Source organism: Acomys russatus, chromosome 7, assembly GCF_903995435.1.
Source record: "Acomys russatus chromosome 7, mAcoRus1.1, whole genome shotgun sequence".
In the NCBI taxonomy this organism is placed as follows: Eukaryota; Metazoa; Chordata; class Mammalia; order Rodentia; family Muridae; genus Acomys; species Acomys russatus.
Window position 1 is genome coordinate 45,197,885 of NC_067143.1, and position 17,813 is coordinate 45,215,697.

At 42.1% G+C, this 17,813-nt stretch overlaps 2 protein-coding genes across 3 annotated transcripts in view; both read left to right on the plus strand.

Moving 5' to 3' along the window:
* Positions 1–4,133, plus strand: part of LOC127191695 (lysosomal Pro-X carboxypeptidase) — a 50,011-nt gene extending 45,878 nt beyond the window's left edge. For both annotated transcript variants that reach the window (XM_051148955.1, XM_051148956.1), the window contains one exon: positions 3,884–4,133. In XM_051148955.1, coding sequence (XP_051004912.1) covers positions 3,884–4,100 — 217 coding nt within the window. In that variant the 3' untranslated portion in view covers positions 4,101–4,133. The remainder of the gene's footprint in view (positions 1–3,883) is intronic.
* Positions 4,134–15,112: 10,979 nt separating this feature from the next.
* The window catches only part of LOC127191955 (lysosomal Pro-X carboxypeptidase-like), a 64,635-nt gene continuing 61,934 nt past the window's right edge, over positions 15,113–17,813 (plus strand). Inside the window, exon 1 of the mRNA XM_051149320.1 lies at positions 15,113–15,274. Coding sequence (XP_051005277.1) covers positions 15,113–15,274 — 162 coding nt within the window. The remainder of the gene's footprint in view (positions 15,275–17,813) is intronic.

Genomic DNA, 17,813 nt, shown 5'->3' on the forward strand with positions numbered 1-17,813 from the left:
AGATAGATATTTAAAATAGAGTTTTCCTATAATCAGGCCAATACCCTTAGTAGACATCAAAGACTAACTGATAAAAAGACAAATGCCGGGAATGAGTTATTTATTTTGGAGTTGTTGGTGAGGTGCTGTTGAGCCCCACACATTACAGACAGTTGCCATTGCTCTTGGTTACCGTCTAGAACTTGAGGGTAAGATACGACATACTCGAGTCATAGAACATGGCAGAATTCAGCAGTATGGGCCTGGGACCTTCATCCCTTCTGGCGAGCTTTCATAGTGCTGGAGGATGTTGTGCAAGCTACTAGAGGAGGAAAAACATCAATCATATCCAATTATGAACCCTGTGAGCTACAATGACTGGCCAGGCAAGACATAGCCAATGGTGCAATGGTGGCACAAAAATTATGGGAGTTACTTTCTCATGGGATTTAAGACTAGCTCCACAAGGGGAGACCCATAGCCAGCATCATTATGAACTAAGAACCCATAGTCAACAAAGCATAGACCCTATGGAAGCACCTACTCCTGTCATGCTGCTAAATACACATCTTATTAACCCACCTCCTGATAACTTGTCATTATACCCATAGACGAGTACGTCTCTCAACTCCTATCTATGTATTTCCCTTTGAATAGAAAGAGATTTCATGCTCTCATGTTGAGAAAGATAACACTCTTTTTTTTTTTTTTTAAACACAATGTTTCATGTAGTCCAAGCTGACACTGAACTCCTTATGTAGCTAAGGAAGACCCTGAATTCCTGACCCTCCTTCCTCTACCCCTCCAGTGCTGGGGCTGCAGGTGTGTGTATCCATGCCCAGCAATATTTTTAAAGGCAGTGTTTTAAATGAACCTTATTGAATATTTCTATTATTTTACCTAGTCACTGTCCCTAACAGCCACCAAAAAACCAGAGAGGAAAACACCCACAGGGGTTTATGTACACAGGTAGTTTTCAGTGACAGCAACAGTGTGAAAGTTTAAGAGTAATTTTAGTACTTCTAGACCTTGGGATTTGTATGGCATCTCTGAAATCTGCACAATGGAGGTCAGGGAGTACAGGTAGGGAGTGGGGGTCAGAGGGAGGGAGTGGGGGAGAGAGAGAGGGAGAGAGAAAGAGATTGATGGGCTGATACCTTTATTAGGGTCATTATATTATCCAAATGAATGTTCCATGGGATGTTTAACTGTGGGCTTAAAGCAAATACGCATTGAGTTCTAGAGGGGTAGTCACTGTGGCATAGTCCTTTCTAGGTGTGTGAGTCAGTAGGCCAGTCCAGCAGAGTGACTCCAGCTGTCCCATAGTAACCACGGACTAGTTGTATAGGACAGCTATCTGGGTCAACCCCAAAGAGTAATAGGAGGTATAAAATGAAAACTGTCAAATATGGCTGAGCACCCAAGGTATAGTTGAAATGTATGCAGGGTGCCATAATATTGCAATCATTCACTACAAATGAGCATTCCTCAAATTTCTTCTGTTACAGTCCCATCAAAACCCCAGATAGCATTTTTGTTAGTTTGTTTTGTTTTATTTTGTTTTTGTTTGGTAACAGAATCTTAATAAACTCCTGTTGAAATTCCTATAGAAATACAAGAGATACAGAAAGGCCAAAACAGTATTGAAATGGGAGAGAAAACTTAAACTTCCTGGTTTCAAACATTAAAACCACAGTTTCCAGGATACTGTAATGCTGGCTTAATATTAGACATGTGTCTATCTAATATAATATCAAATATAATCAGTGAGAGAGAACTGACAACCCAAATATTGACCTTTATATATAATAGTCAATTGATTTTTCGATTGGTTTGGTTTACTGTGGCTGACCCTCCTGAAACTAGTCGACAAGAGTGGGAGAAAAGGTGCTAAGGAAACAGGAGGTGGATGATATGACACATGAGACTTGAGAGTAAGAAGAATGTTCTAGGGGACAGAAGGGTATGAGGAGGATTGAGGGCTTGGGAAGAAGAGGCGGCTGAGAATCAACAAAAACAAATATTATTGCAAATGCCATAATGAAACCTAATATTCTGTATGCTACTTAAAATGCTAAAAGAAAGTAATAGAAAAAAAATAAAATTTTTAAAAGGGTGGCCTTTTTAGTCCTCTTACCTCGCTTTCCCAGTGCTGCGATTGCAGGTGTGCACCACTGTGCCTAATGAGAATGAATTGTTAAACTTGAAAACAAAAAGATACATGACGCAGTTAAAAATAGGTCAGAAGCCAGATGTAGTGGCTCACTCCTGTAGATTCCTGCAGGAGGACTGCTACAAGTTTGACGTCAACATGGCTACATAGTGAGTTCTAGACCAGCTTGGACTAGAATCAGACTCTGTCTCCAAACAAGGGGAAAAAAAGTGATTCTCTTAATAGAAAGCATTTCAGATAATATATCCATGTGGCCTAATTACATATGAGAAGGTGATAAATACCAATAGAGGTGAACATGAGAATCAAGACCACAGTCAAGACCTGCCAAAGTACAGCTTTGACAGGCCAGGGGAAAAACTGTGGAAAGGTGTATGCAGAGTTGGCCATGCTAATTACTCAGCAGCTATTTACCTCAGAAAGTAGCAGCACTGAGCTTCTATCTGTCTTTCATTCCATAATTAATTAATTACCAATTTTCTGCTATTGGTTATCTATCATGATGCATACTGAGACCTGTGACTTCGTTTCCAATCTAGAGTGAATGTTTACCTTTGGTCATAAATCTGTGTCCAACCTGCTCTTCCTAGTATAATTTATGTGCTTGACACAAGAAGATTTACAGAGTTCCTAGCAGCTTTTGCTATTCTGCAGGAGGGTTTTTTTCTTAGTGATTTTTAAATTATATTTCTTTTTTAACATATACATTTATATTATTACACATAAATAAAATAAACTGCATACAACAAGAAGAACCACAAAACAATCAAGCATTATAAAAATGTTACATTCATAGTATCTTAGCTATTTGTATTTGGCAGCCTTGAAGAAAGCATCTTTCCTATCTTGGTGAGTCTAAAATTATAAATGAAAATCAATATCTATCATATCTCATCTCTATCAACTTAAAACATCTGTCTAGACCTAAAAACATCTTAACCCCTAGACAACTAAGCTTAATTGTAAAACAAAACTATCTGGTCTTCAACCCCATCAGAGACTTGAGAAGGAATAAAAAACTTAATTACCTGAGTAAACCAGGAGTGCAGGTTAACATCCTCCAAAATGAGAAGATGACAGAGACGGTTTGCTGCCTGAACAGTCACCCAAAACTCTCTATAATGGTGGATCATCATCTTCAGCCTTCAGGCCCAATATATTCTGCAGGAAGGTTTAAAGTTACTTAAATCAAATCAGAAATTCTATAAAACCATTATCAGTAATTATAAAATCATATTCCTATGGATTCTTCAGAAAATCTGCCCCACAGAGGGAAGCTGTTACAGCAGAGCATAGGTAGTGAGGGTTTCTCTACGCCCCACAGATATATGAGAGATACAGCCGTGGCAAGCATGGGAGTGGCAGGGTGCTCACTCGCTTGCCACAGGCTCTTTCTGCATGCATGGCTCCTGGCAAAGACTGACATGTCGCCCAGTGGTAATGCCCTCCTCTAAATCACACCACCAAATCCATAATGGAAAAGATCGAAATCCTGTGTTGCTAATGAAAGTATAAAATGGTGAAGCCAGTTTGGAAGATTGTTTGGCAGTTCTTGAAGTAATTAAGTGATATCACATATCTCAGAAGTTCTATTCCTGGATATACTCAGGGAAAATTAAGATATACATATACATGAGACCTTGACAGTGATAATGTTCAAATGCTCATGATATCCAAAAAGTGGAAACAATATAAAAATACATTAATTTTTCTTCTTCCCCTCACTTTCAGCAATGGTGACTTAGACCCGTGGTCAGGAGGTGGAGTAACCAAAGACATCTCAGATACCCTGGTGGCTATCATCATCCCTGATGGGGCCCATCATTTGGATCTCCGCGCCCACACTGCCTTCGACCCTTCCTCTGTGTTGTTATCTCGCTCACTGGAGGTTAAACACATGAAGAAATGGATTGCAGATTTCTATAGTAATGCCAAATGGCAGTCCTGAGCAGCTTACTTTACTTTTTTTTTTTTTTTTTTTTTTTTTTTTTTTTTTTTTATGTTTGCTATACCCACATTCCCACTCACTTTGGTTTTCTGTATGTAATTGTGTTCCCTCTTTTGTCATTTTTTGGGCCAAAGTTGAGACAAAAGAGAGTGACGATGGTGGGTGCAGCCATCTCACCCTGGTGACTGCTCAGTCCTCACTCACTGCCTTTGTGTTGTCATCGCCACAGCTCGCATGCCATCAGCACTGGCATGGTTCCTGACTGCCATTCACCAGAGGGCCAGAGGCAGGTCTCTCACAAATGGGGACGCCTCCTTGGTTTTGAGGCTGAAGTCTCGCTGGCTCATCGCAAGTCCCCATTCCTGCTATGAAAGCAAAAGCAGAAGCTGGATTAAAAATGCTGCAGCTGCAGCTGGTAGGATGGGTGATGCCAGTGCAGGAAATGGGGCCACTTCCTTTGCGCTCAGTGCTGGGCTCTGAAATGTGCTGTAATAAAGACCACAGCAGACCTACCTGTGTGTTGCTCAGTCTCCCTCCAGCTGTGGGGGAGGTAGGGTGCCTGGGGTGGCTGCTTTCGGAAAGTCCTTCCCTGTTCTCTTTCCCACTTGGCAGCTCTCCTTAGTTCTGGGATATTTGCCACTGTGGTGCTGCCACCCTCTGGCCCTCTCCTGGTCCGTTTCTCTTTGTTTCTGAGGTCAGTTTTGTGGTGATCCGGCTTTCCTAAAATCTGCCTATTTAGGAAAAGTGTTTTTTACTTTAAAACCGAACAAATTCTGTTAATAAAAATCTTCTAAAAATTGAGAGCTCAGCTATTGAAAAAGTAGGATGTATTTATGTTCATTTTGTAAAGAAATGTTCTGCTCTGTTCGTGGTTACTGGTGTCCTTAAAGCCTTAAGCGTCAGGAAGGCAAGCAGCAGGTGCGTGGGGACTTTCCTGTGTGGCTTCCAGAAGACAGGCAGAGGAATTCGTGCAGGCAGCGTATTTGACATTAATTAATGGAGGAGCCTTCCCCTTTCCAAAGTGTTGGAATTTTCAAGTAGCTCTTACCCTGAGACCTTTCTGCCGTGGGGCTTTTCTAGGATAGGAAATAAGGTTGCATGCGAATCCTTCAGGAACACAGTGTGACTTACAGTTTCTTGTGTGCAGAAAAGCCTCTTCCTCCTAGTTTCTTATTGTTTTCTCAGTCATGTTCTTACCATGGTTTGGAAATATTTCTTGCTTTTAAAAAACTATTTCTAGACCTTTGAGAAGGTTTTCTTTTATCCTTTTTTTTTTTTTTTAGATTAATATAGTTAAATTTCTCTTTTTTCCTTTCCTCCCTCCAACCTGTCCCATATACTCCTCTTTGCTCTTTTTCAAATTCATCACTTCTTTTTAATACATTGTTTTTACATACATATATATTCCTAAATGCAACCTGCACAATCTGTATAATGTTACTTTGATGAATATTTTCAAGGCTGACTATTTGGTGTTGACTAACCAATTGATGTGCTCATCCCTGGGGAAAACGATTACTCCAGCTTTCAGCTTTCTGTAGTTGCCTGTAGTTCTTTTCACAGGTCAGGGCCTTGTGGGCTTTCCCCAGTCACTTTGGTGTCGTCCTTGTTCGGCTCATGTTTAGGCTTGGCCAAAGTTTAATGGAGGACATTATTTTAGGCTGTTTTCACAAATTCTTTTTACTAATTTGGAAGTTTTAAGATACTTTGACATTTTGTGTTGAATTAGCTGTTAGGCAAAGTTGAAATTGCATTTTTCTGAAGACATAAATTGCAAAAAAATGTTTTATGTAAGTATAATTTGATTCCACTTCTGTACATTTTTATGTGTATAACAACAGCCTTAACTGATATTAGCCCGACTTAAATGTTCTTACATTTAATTTTAACTTGAAAGAGAATGAAATACAAAACAAGTCCTTTTAAATCTTTATTTGTGGGCATGGTGAGCCCACATGTAAGCCCTGGTACTCAGGAGGCTCAGGAAGGAAGAGAACATTTCCCAGGAATTCAAAACCATTATAGGCAACAAAGGGAGACCCCACAAGCAAGCAAAAAATATTTAAAATAGCTTTATAATTAATAACACGGCTACTTTAACACTCCCACTGGAGTGCCTTTTTTATTTATCTTTTGTTGCCTTAACTCCCTTGGATCAAGTGGAATCAGTAAATTTAGAGACCTTCCTTAGCATGATCCATAGAGCCAGGACGTCACAACCCTGGCCGCAGAGCTGTCAGCAGGAGTCGTATGGTTCCAGGGTCGAACTATTTTACTTTGCCTTAGGTCCAAATGCAATTTTCCTGCAGCAGAAAGGCAAATGCCCCTGCTTCTACCCACTCCTTACCCTTCCGTCTCAGCCTCTGCCTTGCCTTCTGCTTTTGTTTGCCTTCATACTGAGTGAGTTTTCAGTCTTCAGGTCTCTGTTTGTAGAGGAACTGGCTATGTGGCCTTTGGGCATTTGCAAAATCACGTCTACCTTGATCTCTCTTCTCTCTCCTTTTCCCTCCCCGCTTTCTCTCTCCCTGAATAAGGGAAACATGAGAATACAACACTCTTTTGTTTGCCGTGGTGCCTGATAAAATATGTACCCTCTCTGGATGTGGTAAGCTGTTTAGGTGCCTTCTCTGAAAGGAAATTTTCAATACTAAAATTAATGTGATTATCTGAGTGTGAGCATTGTATTCAAGGCTTAAAGAAAACCTGTTAGAATAGCTGAATGTATCTGTTTAATCCTCTCTAATGTGGCTGAACAATCCTCTGAGAGGCTGTTGGTCCCTCTTCTGTAAATGCCTGTCTCCAGAGGAAGGGACGGTTTGCAGCTTTTGATAGTCTTATACTTCACCTTCTCAGCTGCACAAAGCCGCAGAGAAGCCTGGAGATGCCCAAAGCACCAACAGAGACCTGTCTCTTCTGAGCCCTGTGGACAGAGCACAAAGTACATGGTGGCTTTTTTTCCTGGGCTTTTCTGGAAGTTAGGACTGTGGTCATCTTGAGGAATGCGTCTTGGAGAGCACTGTTCTCAGGAGTGGGTGCTACAGCGTTGGTGGACATTTACATAGACACACTTGAGTTGGAAGAAAGGCTTCGCTACTTACTCCTTGTTAGGGCAAGTGAAGAAGGGAAAAATGACAGAGAGGTGAACTTGTCAAATTGCTCAGTGACTGGGTCAGAGCTAAATGTTGGTTCTCTCATGTATAAGCTAGTGTTAAAACCTGTCAGAAGAGTTAATTTTAGGAATTAAGATGGGGAGTGAACAGGAAGCTGTGACAATTAATTTATAGCATTCACATACACCATGTATGCCTTTTCATTTTCATTTTATTTCATTTAAAATTTCAAATTCTTATTCTAGACATACACTCCTCCTAGATGTGTAATTTAATGCAACAATACTTTTTTGAGTACTTATAAGCTGAGCAAAATGCACAGATATGGGAAACAGACTTGTAACTGAAATTTAACAGGGTCATAGTCTTGTAAGGAGGTACAAAATATATCTTGAGAAATTCATATTGCAGATGATTAATATACTTTGGGTCACTAGCAATAATAGCTAAGCCTTAGGATAGTGCTTATTGTTTATGAGGGGTGGAACCAAACACTTTATTTGACTTTCTGCATTCAATCTCATCCCATTTTACAGCTGCTGCTGCTGCTGAGGCATAGCCACTTTCTCCCAGCGTCATAGCCAGTAAGTGGTAGGCCAGTAGAATCTGTAACTTCACAGTCTAAACTTGCCCATAGTGCATCCCAAGTTAAGAAAGAATTCCTAAAGGAGGTAAGCACAGGTAGATTCCAGGGTAGAGTGGTAAGTACATTAAGTACTCAGGAGAAAAGGTGGTCCAGGACGCAACAGCAAGGTTTGCCAGAGAAACGCTTGTGTGGGAAGCAATGTGGAGCAGTTTGTGATTGACTGCGTGGACATCTGGGGCTAGGGTGTGATGTTAAGAGGTACTGTCAATGTGATCAATTCAGAATCACCATGGAAATGCAGCTCTGAGTGTGTTCATGAGGGTCTTTCCAGAAAGGTTTAACTAAAGAGGCAGGACACAACCTGAATGTGGATGGCACCATCCCATGGGTCCTGGAGCTGGGTTAAAAAGAAATTCAGGTGAGCACGGATACCTGTCTCTCTGCTTTCTGTGTGTGAGCAATGTGAGCAAGGGCCTCATGTCTGCTGCTCTGCCTTCCTCCCCAGGATAGGCTGTACCCTCAAACTGGCCAAAGCAAACCTTCCCTCCTTCCCTCTCTCCTCCTCTCCATCCCTCCCTCATTTTGTTGCTTTTGTTGGATGTCTTTTCACAGCAATGAAAAAAGTAACATGCATATCTTATAATCTCAGACTTTTGTGGAAAGGTAAGTACAGTGTTTGATTAATCACCTAATTTTTAGCTTATTTTTCCTTTCTTCCTTTCTTTCTTTCTTTCTTTCTTTCTTTCTTTCTTTCTTTCTTTCTTCCTTTTTATTTCTTTCGAGACAGAGTTTCTCTGTGTAGCCCTGGCTGTCCTGGAACTCACTCTGTAGACCATTTTGGTCTCAAACTCAGAGATCCTCTTGCCTCTACTCTCAAGTTCTGGGAAAGTAGCTTATTTTTCAAGAAAACGTGTGCAGTGAAGTTTGGATGGTTGCTGTCTTTATGGTACAGAATCAGAATATGCTCTCAATTGTCAGTTCTAAGCCTTTAAGAATGGGAGCCTCCTAGGATAAAATGGACACATCTTTTAGAGAGGGATTCAGGCTGAGTGCTTGTCTCATCAAGATAGAGCAGTGTAACCAGGCAATACAGGAATATCTGTGGTTTTTAGACAACTGATAGAGTAGATGTGAACATCAAATGAGCATTACAGAATCATCTTGAGATGAAATTATAGAAACTACTGAGTTGAAAAGAGGGAGAGATGCAACCAGCAGTACCAGGAAGTAGGAATCGCATCCTTTGCTCAAGTTTTTGGGAATGATCACTACAGGTTTCTATAGCCAACGGTGCTGGGTGTGTGTCTCAGCTAAGGCCAAGCTGGAAATCAGGCTTGCCTCTGGGGTAGAAGTTGGAGATATCTTTGCTTGTCTATTCCTTAGTCTCCACGAACTCCTTTAAATGGAGTCCTGGAAAGGACATGGCTGGTTCTTATTTTCATTAGGCTGACAATGTGAAGGGCAGGACAGGCAAGAGGGGAGGCAATTGGAACAGTGAGATGAGCTGGGTGATGTGGAATGGACTCTGTGCTTGACCAGGGGAGATAAGATTGTTCCTAAACTTTTTGCCTGGCCACACTTCTGGACAGTGAAATCCAGTTGCCACATTATATCAAAGACAAGTGTTTTACATTGCTCCACTGACTTATCTGGAGATGTTTCAAAATATTTCACCTGTTCCTAAGGAAGTCAGGGCAGAGGTTTTTTTTGACACAGACCTGTCAAACTCCAGGGCTTAGATACTATTTTTCTTTTCTTTTTCCACCCTTGCTACTCACCATCCATTGAAGACTCTCCATGGGACTTGTATGATGGCTATGCCAAGAGCTGGAAACTAAAGCTGTGTATTTTCCGGATGTGGCTTTTCTTAGAGGGCCCTGGCAGGAGCCTTCACATTCTCTCAGAAGTCTGAGAGCTTGGATTGCTCCCCCTGCTCCCACCATTCCCTGCTGGTTGCTGCCATTATTAATCACACAAGGAGGCTTCACATCAGCATGGGCTGTGTAGATAATTATGTAGTGGTTTAGGACTAACCAGTAAATTACTCCATGGCCTGGGAATTCAGCAGGTTACCAGTGTCACTCAGGCCTGCTCACTTTATTGCAGTCTCCTCCTGCTACACTGATATTCATTTGTCTGCTTTGCATCCAGATCATTGCTCTCAAGATGACTTAGTTTTTCTCCTTCTTATCCTCTTCCTCTCCTTCTTTTAAAGTCTAAGAGCAGAGCAATAGCCCTTCTGAGGAGGCTGCTTGACAGGTCAATGGGATGCCTCTGGTGACCTGGGAAGGAGATCTTTTTGAAATTTTATTTCATTGCAATTGCAAGGACCAAACTAATGCATGTTCTGTATGTTCTGTAACTAATGCTAAGGTCTGTATGTTCTGTGAGAACTTGTTCTCTAGGTGACTCTTATTTCTCCCTGCATTCTGGAAATGACCACATACTGCTGTAAACTGCACCTACCAGCAGTCTCCAGAAACTAACTCCACAGGAGCAATTAGATACAATCAGCATCCAATGTTCTTCTGAGATTAAAAAACTTCCCCTTGAGATCTAGCCTCCACCCAACCTGCCTAAAGGTCAACATTCCTGTGACCCACAACCCCCATTATGTTTTTTTTTTTTTTTCCTTTTATAAACCCATTACCCTGGGAGCTTTGTGCCACTTTCCTATCCTGTTGCATCAGGAAGGATTGTGGTCTGAGCTTGAGGCCATAATACAGGACGCTGTGTGTGTTGCATTGGTATTGAGTCCTGGTGGTCTTTTCAGGGATCTTGAAATCTGGGTGATCTGGGTACTACACAGTCATCCAGTGCACCAAGGCAAGCTAGCATCTGCCTACCGCGGTGCTCACCAACACATTTGAACCTTTCTGTCACAGCTCTCAGACTCTACAGTTACTTCCAATGAGAGCAACACACACCGTTTTCCCAATTGTGATTTCTCCAGCACATTTGAATAAATCTTTCTATCTATCCAGTGTACTCTTTGCCTTTTTTCACACATTTATTCTCATCCTCCATAGCTTTCCTTGGTTATTACAGTCTCCAGGTAGTGTTCATAGTCATACATTTTGTTTAAAAGAAGCTATGGCCATGTATATGATTAAATACTGATTTGTTGGCTATAGCAAATTGTTTGACTGGTTGGGGACTTGGAAACAATATGACTGAAAAACTGGTGAGAAAGACATCTGGGGAGGGGATACATAACTAGATACTCCACAGTGAGCAGTGGATGTCTCATGTTAAATGTTCACTGAAATTTGATAGTAGCATGGGAGAATTCCAGTTTTCAAGTACATAGGATAGCCCATTTTAGTCTATTCATAGATAGTAGTCAAATTTGTTGCCCAGATTTCCCTGTCATTGTCTAATGGGACCATAAAGAACATGATCATGGTGATAGAGGTAGAGTTTATGGGTGGCTCAACAGCATGGCCACTCATTCATCAAGGATGACCTGGCTGCTGCTAAGTACCAGGAAGCAATGCTGAGCCTCCAACAAAGCACCATTCCTCAAGGTGACCAGCTAATGGCCTGGTGACACAGGACCACTTCCCTCATGGAAAAGGCAATGCTTTATTGTGAATGGATACTTATTCTGGTTATATATGTGTCTTGCCTATGCATAATGTTTCTGTCACTATTACCACCCATGGGTGTATGGACTGCCTTAACTACCATCATGGTCTGTGGTGGTTTGAAAGAAAATGGCCCTCACATGCTCATAAAGTGGCACTATTAGGAGGTGTGGCCTTCTTGGAGTAGGTGTGGCTTTGTTGGAGGAAGTGTGTCACTAAGGGATGGGTTTTGAGGTCTCTAAAGCTCATGCTAGTTCTCTGCTTGCACACCACCATACTTTCTGCCATGACAGTAATGGACTAAACCTCTGAAACTATAAGCCAGCACCAATGAAATGCTTTCCTTTATAAGAATTGCTGTGGCCATGGTGTCTTTTAACAGCAATGAAACCCAAACTAAGACATGGTGTTCTATGCAACATTGATTTTTAATTAAGGAATTGATTTCATAGGCAAAGGAGTGTGGGAGTAGTCCCATCCATGCTCATGAAATCCACTTCCCATATTCCTCACAGTTCTGAAGCAATTGCCTCCATAGCATGGTGATATGGTCTTATAAACACAGATATAGTGCTAGTTGAATGCCAGTAATCTGGAGGGCTAGGGCAGACTCTCTAGAAGGTAGTGTATTCTTTGAATTGAAACCCAGTATATTGTTTCCCCAATAGCCAGAATTTGTGGGTCTAGAAATCAAGAGGTGGAAATAGGAATGAAGAGGTGAAAATAATTACCAACTAGCTAATTTTTTGTTTCTTGCTCCTCTGACCTTTTGTTCTCTTGGTCTAGAAATATTGTTTTCAGAGGGGACAGTGCTTCTCCCAGGAGGCGCAACAGAGATTCCATTGAAATGAAAACTGAGACCACTCCATGGATACTTTGGGCTCCTGGTGCTCTTGAGTCAACACACTAATAAAGGAGTTAATGAGAGTGGTTGATTCAGATGGTAAGGAGGAAATTGAGCTGCTTCCCCACCATAGAGGCAAAGAAGAGTATGTCTGTAGTACAGAAAATCTTTTATGCATCTCTTGTTATTTACCACATCTGGTGATTAAGGCCAATAGGAAACCACAACATCCCAATCTAGGCAACATGATAAGTGAAGGCCTGAGTACACCCTCAGAAGGCTGAGCTGAGGTAGTTGGTGAGGGTGGAAGAAGAAGTAGTAGAAAAAAGTAGTTGAGTATCAGATTAAGGCCATGTGACTAGTAATAGAAGGAAAAGTGTAATTGCTGTAAGTAGTTTTGCCCTAGCTTATGATGTGCTTGTAGGGTCTGGACAGATGGCTCAGTGGTTAAAAATGTTTATGAATATATACATACATATTAAGCAGATATTTACACTTTCTTTCCCCTGACTCTTTACTGTGTTATGTAACATTCATTAGGATAATATCAGTAGCTAAGTTTTAGAATCTATCATATCTCAGTTATAGGATATGAAAAGACTAAATGTTAGGGGACTATATATTATTCTGGAGGAGGAATGGTGTGTTATCCACTGTAGGTGGGGTAGTTACATCATGTAGGCAGAATTCTGACTTTCTTACTGACTTCACACACACACACATATACATACACACACACTTAAAATAGTAAAAAAATAAAATTAAAAGTAATGTTGAGGCTGCGGAGGTGGCTTACCAGGCAAAGACACTTCTTGTACAAGCCTGGTGACCCAGCTCCAGCGACCTGGTGATCTCTGGAAACCATGTAAGTGTGGAGGGAGAAAAAAAAAAAAATGAACTCTACAAAGTTGTTTAACCATCACATACATGCCATGGCATGCACCCCCTCACTTCTCCCTCCCCTTCTCACCCCTCTTATAGTAAAACACTTTTAATTTTTTTCATAAATTTAAAGTATTTCCTAAACATTTAATGTGTGTGTATCTATGCACTAGTGTATGTACACATAGAGGTCAGAGGTTGATTTCAAGTTCCTTCTTTCCTTTCTTCCTTCTAGAGATTATCTTTTACTGAACTTGAAGCTTTATTTTATTTTATTTTTGGTTAGAATGGCTGGCCTGTGGAACCAATAAGACCTGTCTGCTTCTGATCTCCAGAGTTGGAGTTACAGGTATGTGCTGTCACACCCAGCTTTTTATGTGGGTACTAGGGATCCAAACTCAGGTCTTCATGCTTGCCCAAGTATTTTAGCTATTGAGCCAACTTGCAAGTTTCCACATTTACTTTATTAAGTCAGAAAACAGAAAACAGGGCCTTTGATCCCAGCATTTGGTGGCAGAGGTAGGCAGATCTCTGTGTGTTCAAGGCCAGCCTGGTCTACAAAGGGAGTTCAGGACAGCCAGGGCTCCATTACACAGAGAAACCCTGTTTCATAAAACAAAACAAAACAAAGCCCCAAACAAATACAGTTTTAAAGAACCCAACATAATAAAGATACTGGAAAAAGGATGAGCAGTAGTATGTATCTAAAAATGTTACAATCTGGTGCTAAAGATTGCCCAGGGGTTAGCAATGCCCAGGTTCTATTACAAGCACCTATTCCCTTTTACTAAAACTCCATAAGCATAAAACAAAATTGTAGTCCAATCTCTGTGATAATCACAGATACAAAGATGCTCAATAAAATGCTTGCATACTTGCAATCTGAATTCCAGTACTGGGGTAAATAATCATTTGCTGTGACCCAGCCAGCTTTATTCATATACCTCAAGATAATAAAAGCTGAATACAGCAAATCTATATCCAATATTATAAATGCCTACTCAAAGCAGTTTCACTAAAGTCGAGGAGAAGGGTGCCTTGACCATTTTTCTGTTAACTTGACATAGATACGGGATCTGAAAGATGTTCTACCTGTGAAGAGCTGGGGCAAAGGACTCAGGGAAGAGGCCAGAAGGGTCGAGATCCCGCTTGGACAGGACAGGAGATGCTAAGGGATTGAACATTGGTGAGAGGAGGAAAAAGGCCTAGAAGCAGGTGACATCAGCAAGGAAGGAGGGGGCGTGGTTGGAGGATGGATCTGTCATCTTTGGCGGAGGAAGGAAGATAGAGAGGCCTGGCAGGATCTGCACGGAAGACCCAGCTGACTCAGAAGAGATGTGGCTTGTGCCTGCAATGCAGAGGTGTCGGGAGAACAGAGTACCATGGCTTGCTTAGGCCAGCACAATGAAGGGGAAGAGCTGAAACAACCTGCAGGAGGGCAGAGCCGTCTGTAGCCTTGCTCCAGTTCCTGCAACCTGAGATCCACAGCACCGAGTCCCTTGCACTTCTCTAGACCAGCCAGCTTCCCCTTCTGTGAGTAGAGATGACAATCATATACGGTGCGCTGGGTTGCTGTGCTGGTTGAGTGAGAGAGGTCACATTATGCTATCATATCTGGTGATGCTTGACAGTAAATTGCCACTGAATCTTTATTAGTCCCATTATTGTAGCATCCTCGGAGAGCAGAGATGTTGCAGTGAGGCTGAGGCGGCGCTCGCAGCTTGGCAGTGACAATAAGGTAATCTTAAAGTCTGGCCTGACTGAGCAGTAGGCTTCCGGAAGCCATAGATAATGATGGGGCGGAACCGTGGCGGCATAAGCTGACTTGGAGTATGGCCAAAGGGAAGGTGGGCTCGAAGGAGGCTAGATAGCGTGAGAGGGAACCGGGTTGCCTGGCTTTTGGTTTCACAAAGGCGTCCGCAGCCGGCAGCTGCTGGGCAGGCACGCGCTTCTGCCGGTGGCCCTCTTACCCTGCCACCCGCCCTGTTGGCCAGCCTTGAGCCATGGGCAGCCTGGCTTTCCTGCTCCTGCCCTTCCTGGCACCTGTGGCCACCACAGCCATCAATCCAGGCCTAAGGGCCCTGACCAACCTAAACTTGCCAACCTTCCCCACATTCCAACCTGATGAAGGCAGTAACTACTCAGTCTATTACTTCGAACAGAAGGTAACAGGGGTGGGGAAGCTAAAGGTGCCAGATCCTAACCACTAACGTGATTCAGAGCGTCTAGTCTCAGAGGCCAGACACCAGAGCCCACCTAAACCCAGACTTCTTAATGCCTAGGACCTGGGCAGTCTTTTGCTCCCACGTTACAGAAGCCAGGCATTCAAATTTCTCCTCCCATGACTGCTTACTTAATATCGCCCCTCCCCCACCAACGGAAATGTATTCTCTCACAGTTCTGAAAGTCAGATCCCCCAATATTTTTTATTTTTACTTGTCTGTAGCTGCCTGGCCACCACTAACCCTGCTCCCAGCTAAGTGCCTCAATCTGAAACCCCTTTTACTTCTTCCAAGTTAAAAATCTCTAGGCGCCAGCCCTGGCCCCTAGTTTGGGATGGCAATCATTCTTTGCCCGGTGTCAGGCTGTAAGCATGGATTCTAATGTCTCTACCTTTGAGATAATTCAGAATATCAATCAAATCTCGAGCGCTAGCCTGTCATCTCTGTAGCAGGGCAAAGTTGACTTTCTGGCCATTTAATACATTTGTAACAGTGTCTGTTACCCTGTCACACTGAACACATGTAGCCTGGGCTCGAAACGGGGGTTGAAGGTCTGTGCCCAGGTCTGAGGTGGATATAACATCAGGTCTCTGGCCTGTAACCTGAGTTCAGAGTTCCACTGAAAAGCTTTCATGGTGGTCTGTGCTTGCCTTCAGGCATGGAGCATTTATCCCAGAAGTCTGAATGTTAGAGGGTCTCAGGGGTCCTAGTAATCCTGCACTTCTAAGACCCTAAATAAAGATAGGCGTGTGTGTGGAAGATACACGGATTAGAAAGAGTACCAGGCTCTGATCCTGAGATGTCGGCCCAAGATTCCCCCCACTACTGATTCTATAATCTTGGACAGCTCACAATTAGTTCTTGAACTTCGTTTCTTGTTTCCCTCCGTGTTGGGGTGGTGATTACATATGAGTTGACAGGTTTCTAAGCAGAGACACTTAGCTGTCTTGAATAGGCACTTACCAACCAATGGTTGCACACCTGTTCAGTTTGAGCAGGAACATGGGATGGAGGCATGGCATGGCTTTCCAGAATGAATTATGGGAAACAACCTTAATCTAAAAACTTTGGGCAGATGAAGGAAAGGAAATATTTTAATTTCACCACAAGTACCAAGAAGTTCTCTTCTGGGGCAACTGCTTCAACCTTTTTGGCAAGCACAGTTTCTGCCTCTGCATTCTGTCAGCGTGTGCTTTACATTTTATACATTACTGAGGAAGTGAAGGACTCTTTGTGGGGATTCCACCCCAAAGGAAGGCAGCTGCATGAATATTATTAGTCCCAGAACCCCTTCTCTCCCTAACTTCTTTTATTTATAAATTACATTTACTCATGTTATGGGGTGGGGTTGTCTGCTCAGCACCCTATTACTGTAAGTCAGATGGAGAGAATTGTAGGAACAGGCAATCTCTAAAATCCCTCTGAGGATGATGAAAGGAAGCGACAAAAAGAGAATGAAAATATACAATCCATCTCTACTTATATTCCTTCATTGTAATTTCTTTTGTCTGCCACTTCACTCGTTAGGAATGTAATTTAATACTATATCAGTTCCCACTTTCAGTGGTTTGCAAAATCTGTTTGGCTCAACTCAGCAGTCTTTACCCACTGGTTTGAATTTAGTTTTTATTTTAGGTCATAGGTTCCATATGTCTATTTGCTAATATATATATATAATGCATAGTAGTTATCTACTTCTGGTCTCTATATTTTTAGGTAGTAATGCTATGGGGTTAAAAATTAATATTTTTAATAAAGCACATAAAATATATTTATGACATTTCTTTATTCCACCTCCTTTTCAGGCAGGACTGGGTCTTAGGCAGGCTAGGACAGTGTGATAACTGGCCTTAATTGTCCAGTCATCACAACTTAAAATCACCTGGAAAGTGAGTCTCAGTAAGGGCTTGTCTACATTAGCTTGGTTGATGGGAATGTCTGTGGTGTGTGCTGTGGTGTCTGAGTTAATTGACTGATATGAGATGACCCAGCCCATGGTGGGTGACTACATTCCCTAGGCAGAGAGGCCTAAACTATATGTGATTGGAGAAATTGAGCTGAGCACAAGCAAGTGAACATGTGTGTATTCATTTCTTCTTCTCTTGGCTGTGACTGTGGTGTGGCTGACTGAAGTCCCTGTCTTGACTTGCCCACAGAGATGGACTATAACTTGGAGTTATAAACTGTATTAATGTTCTTTCTCCCCTAAATTGCTTTTCTTTCTTTCTTCTTTCCTTCCTTCCTTCTTTCTTGCTTTCAATTAAAGATTTACTTATTTTATGTATATGAGTGCTCTATCTGCATGTACACCTGCAGGCCAGAAGAGGGCGTCAGATCATGTTACAGATGGGTGTGAGCCACTATGCGGTTGCTGGAAATTGAACTCGAGACCTCTGAAAGCTGTGTCCTCAAACTTAAGGTCTTTCTGCCTCCCACTCCTGTCTCAAACTCTTGGGTTCTGAAATTTCACCTGCCTTTCTCA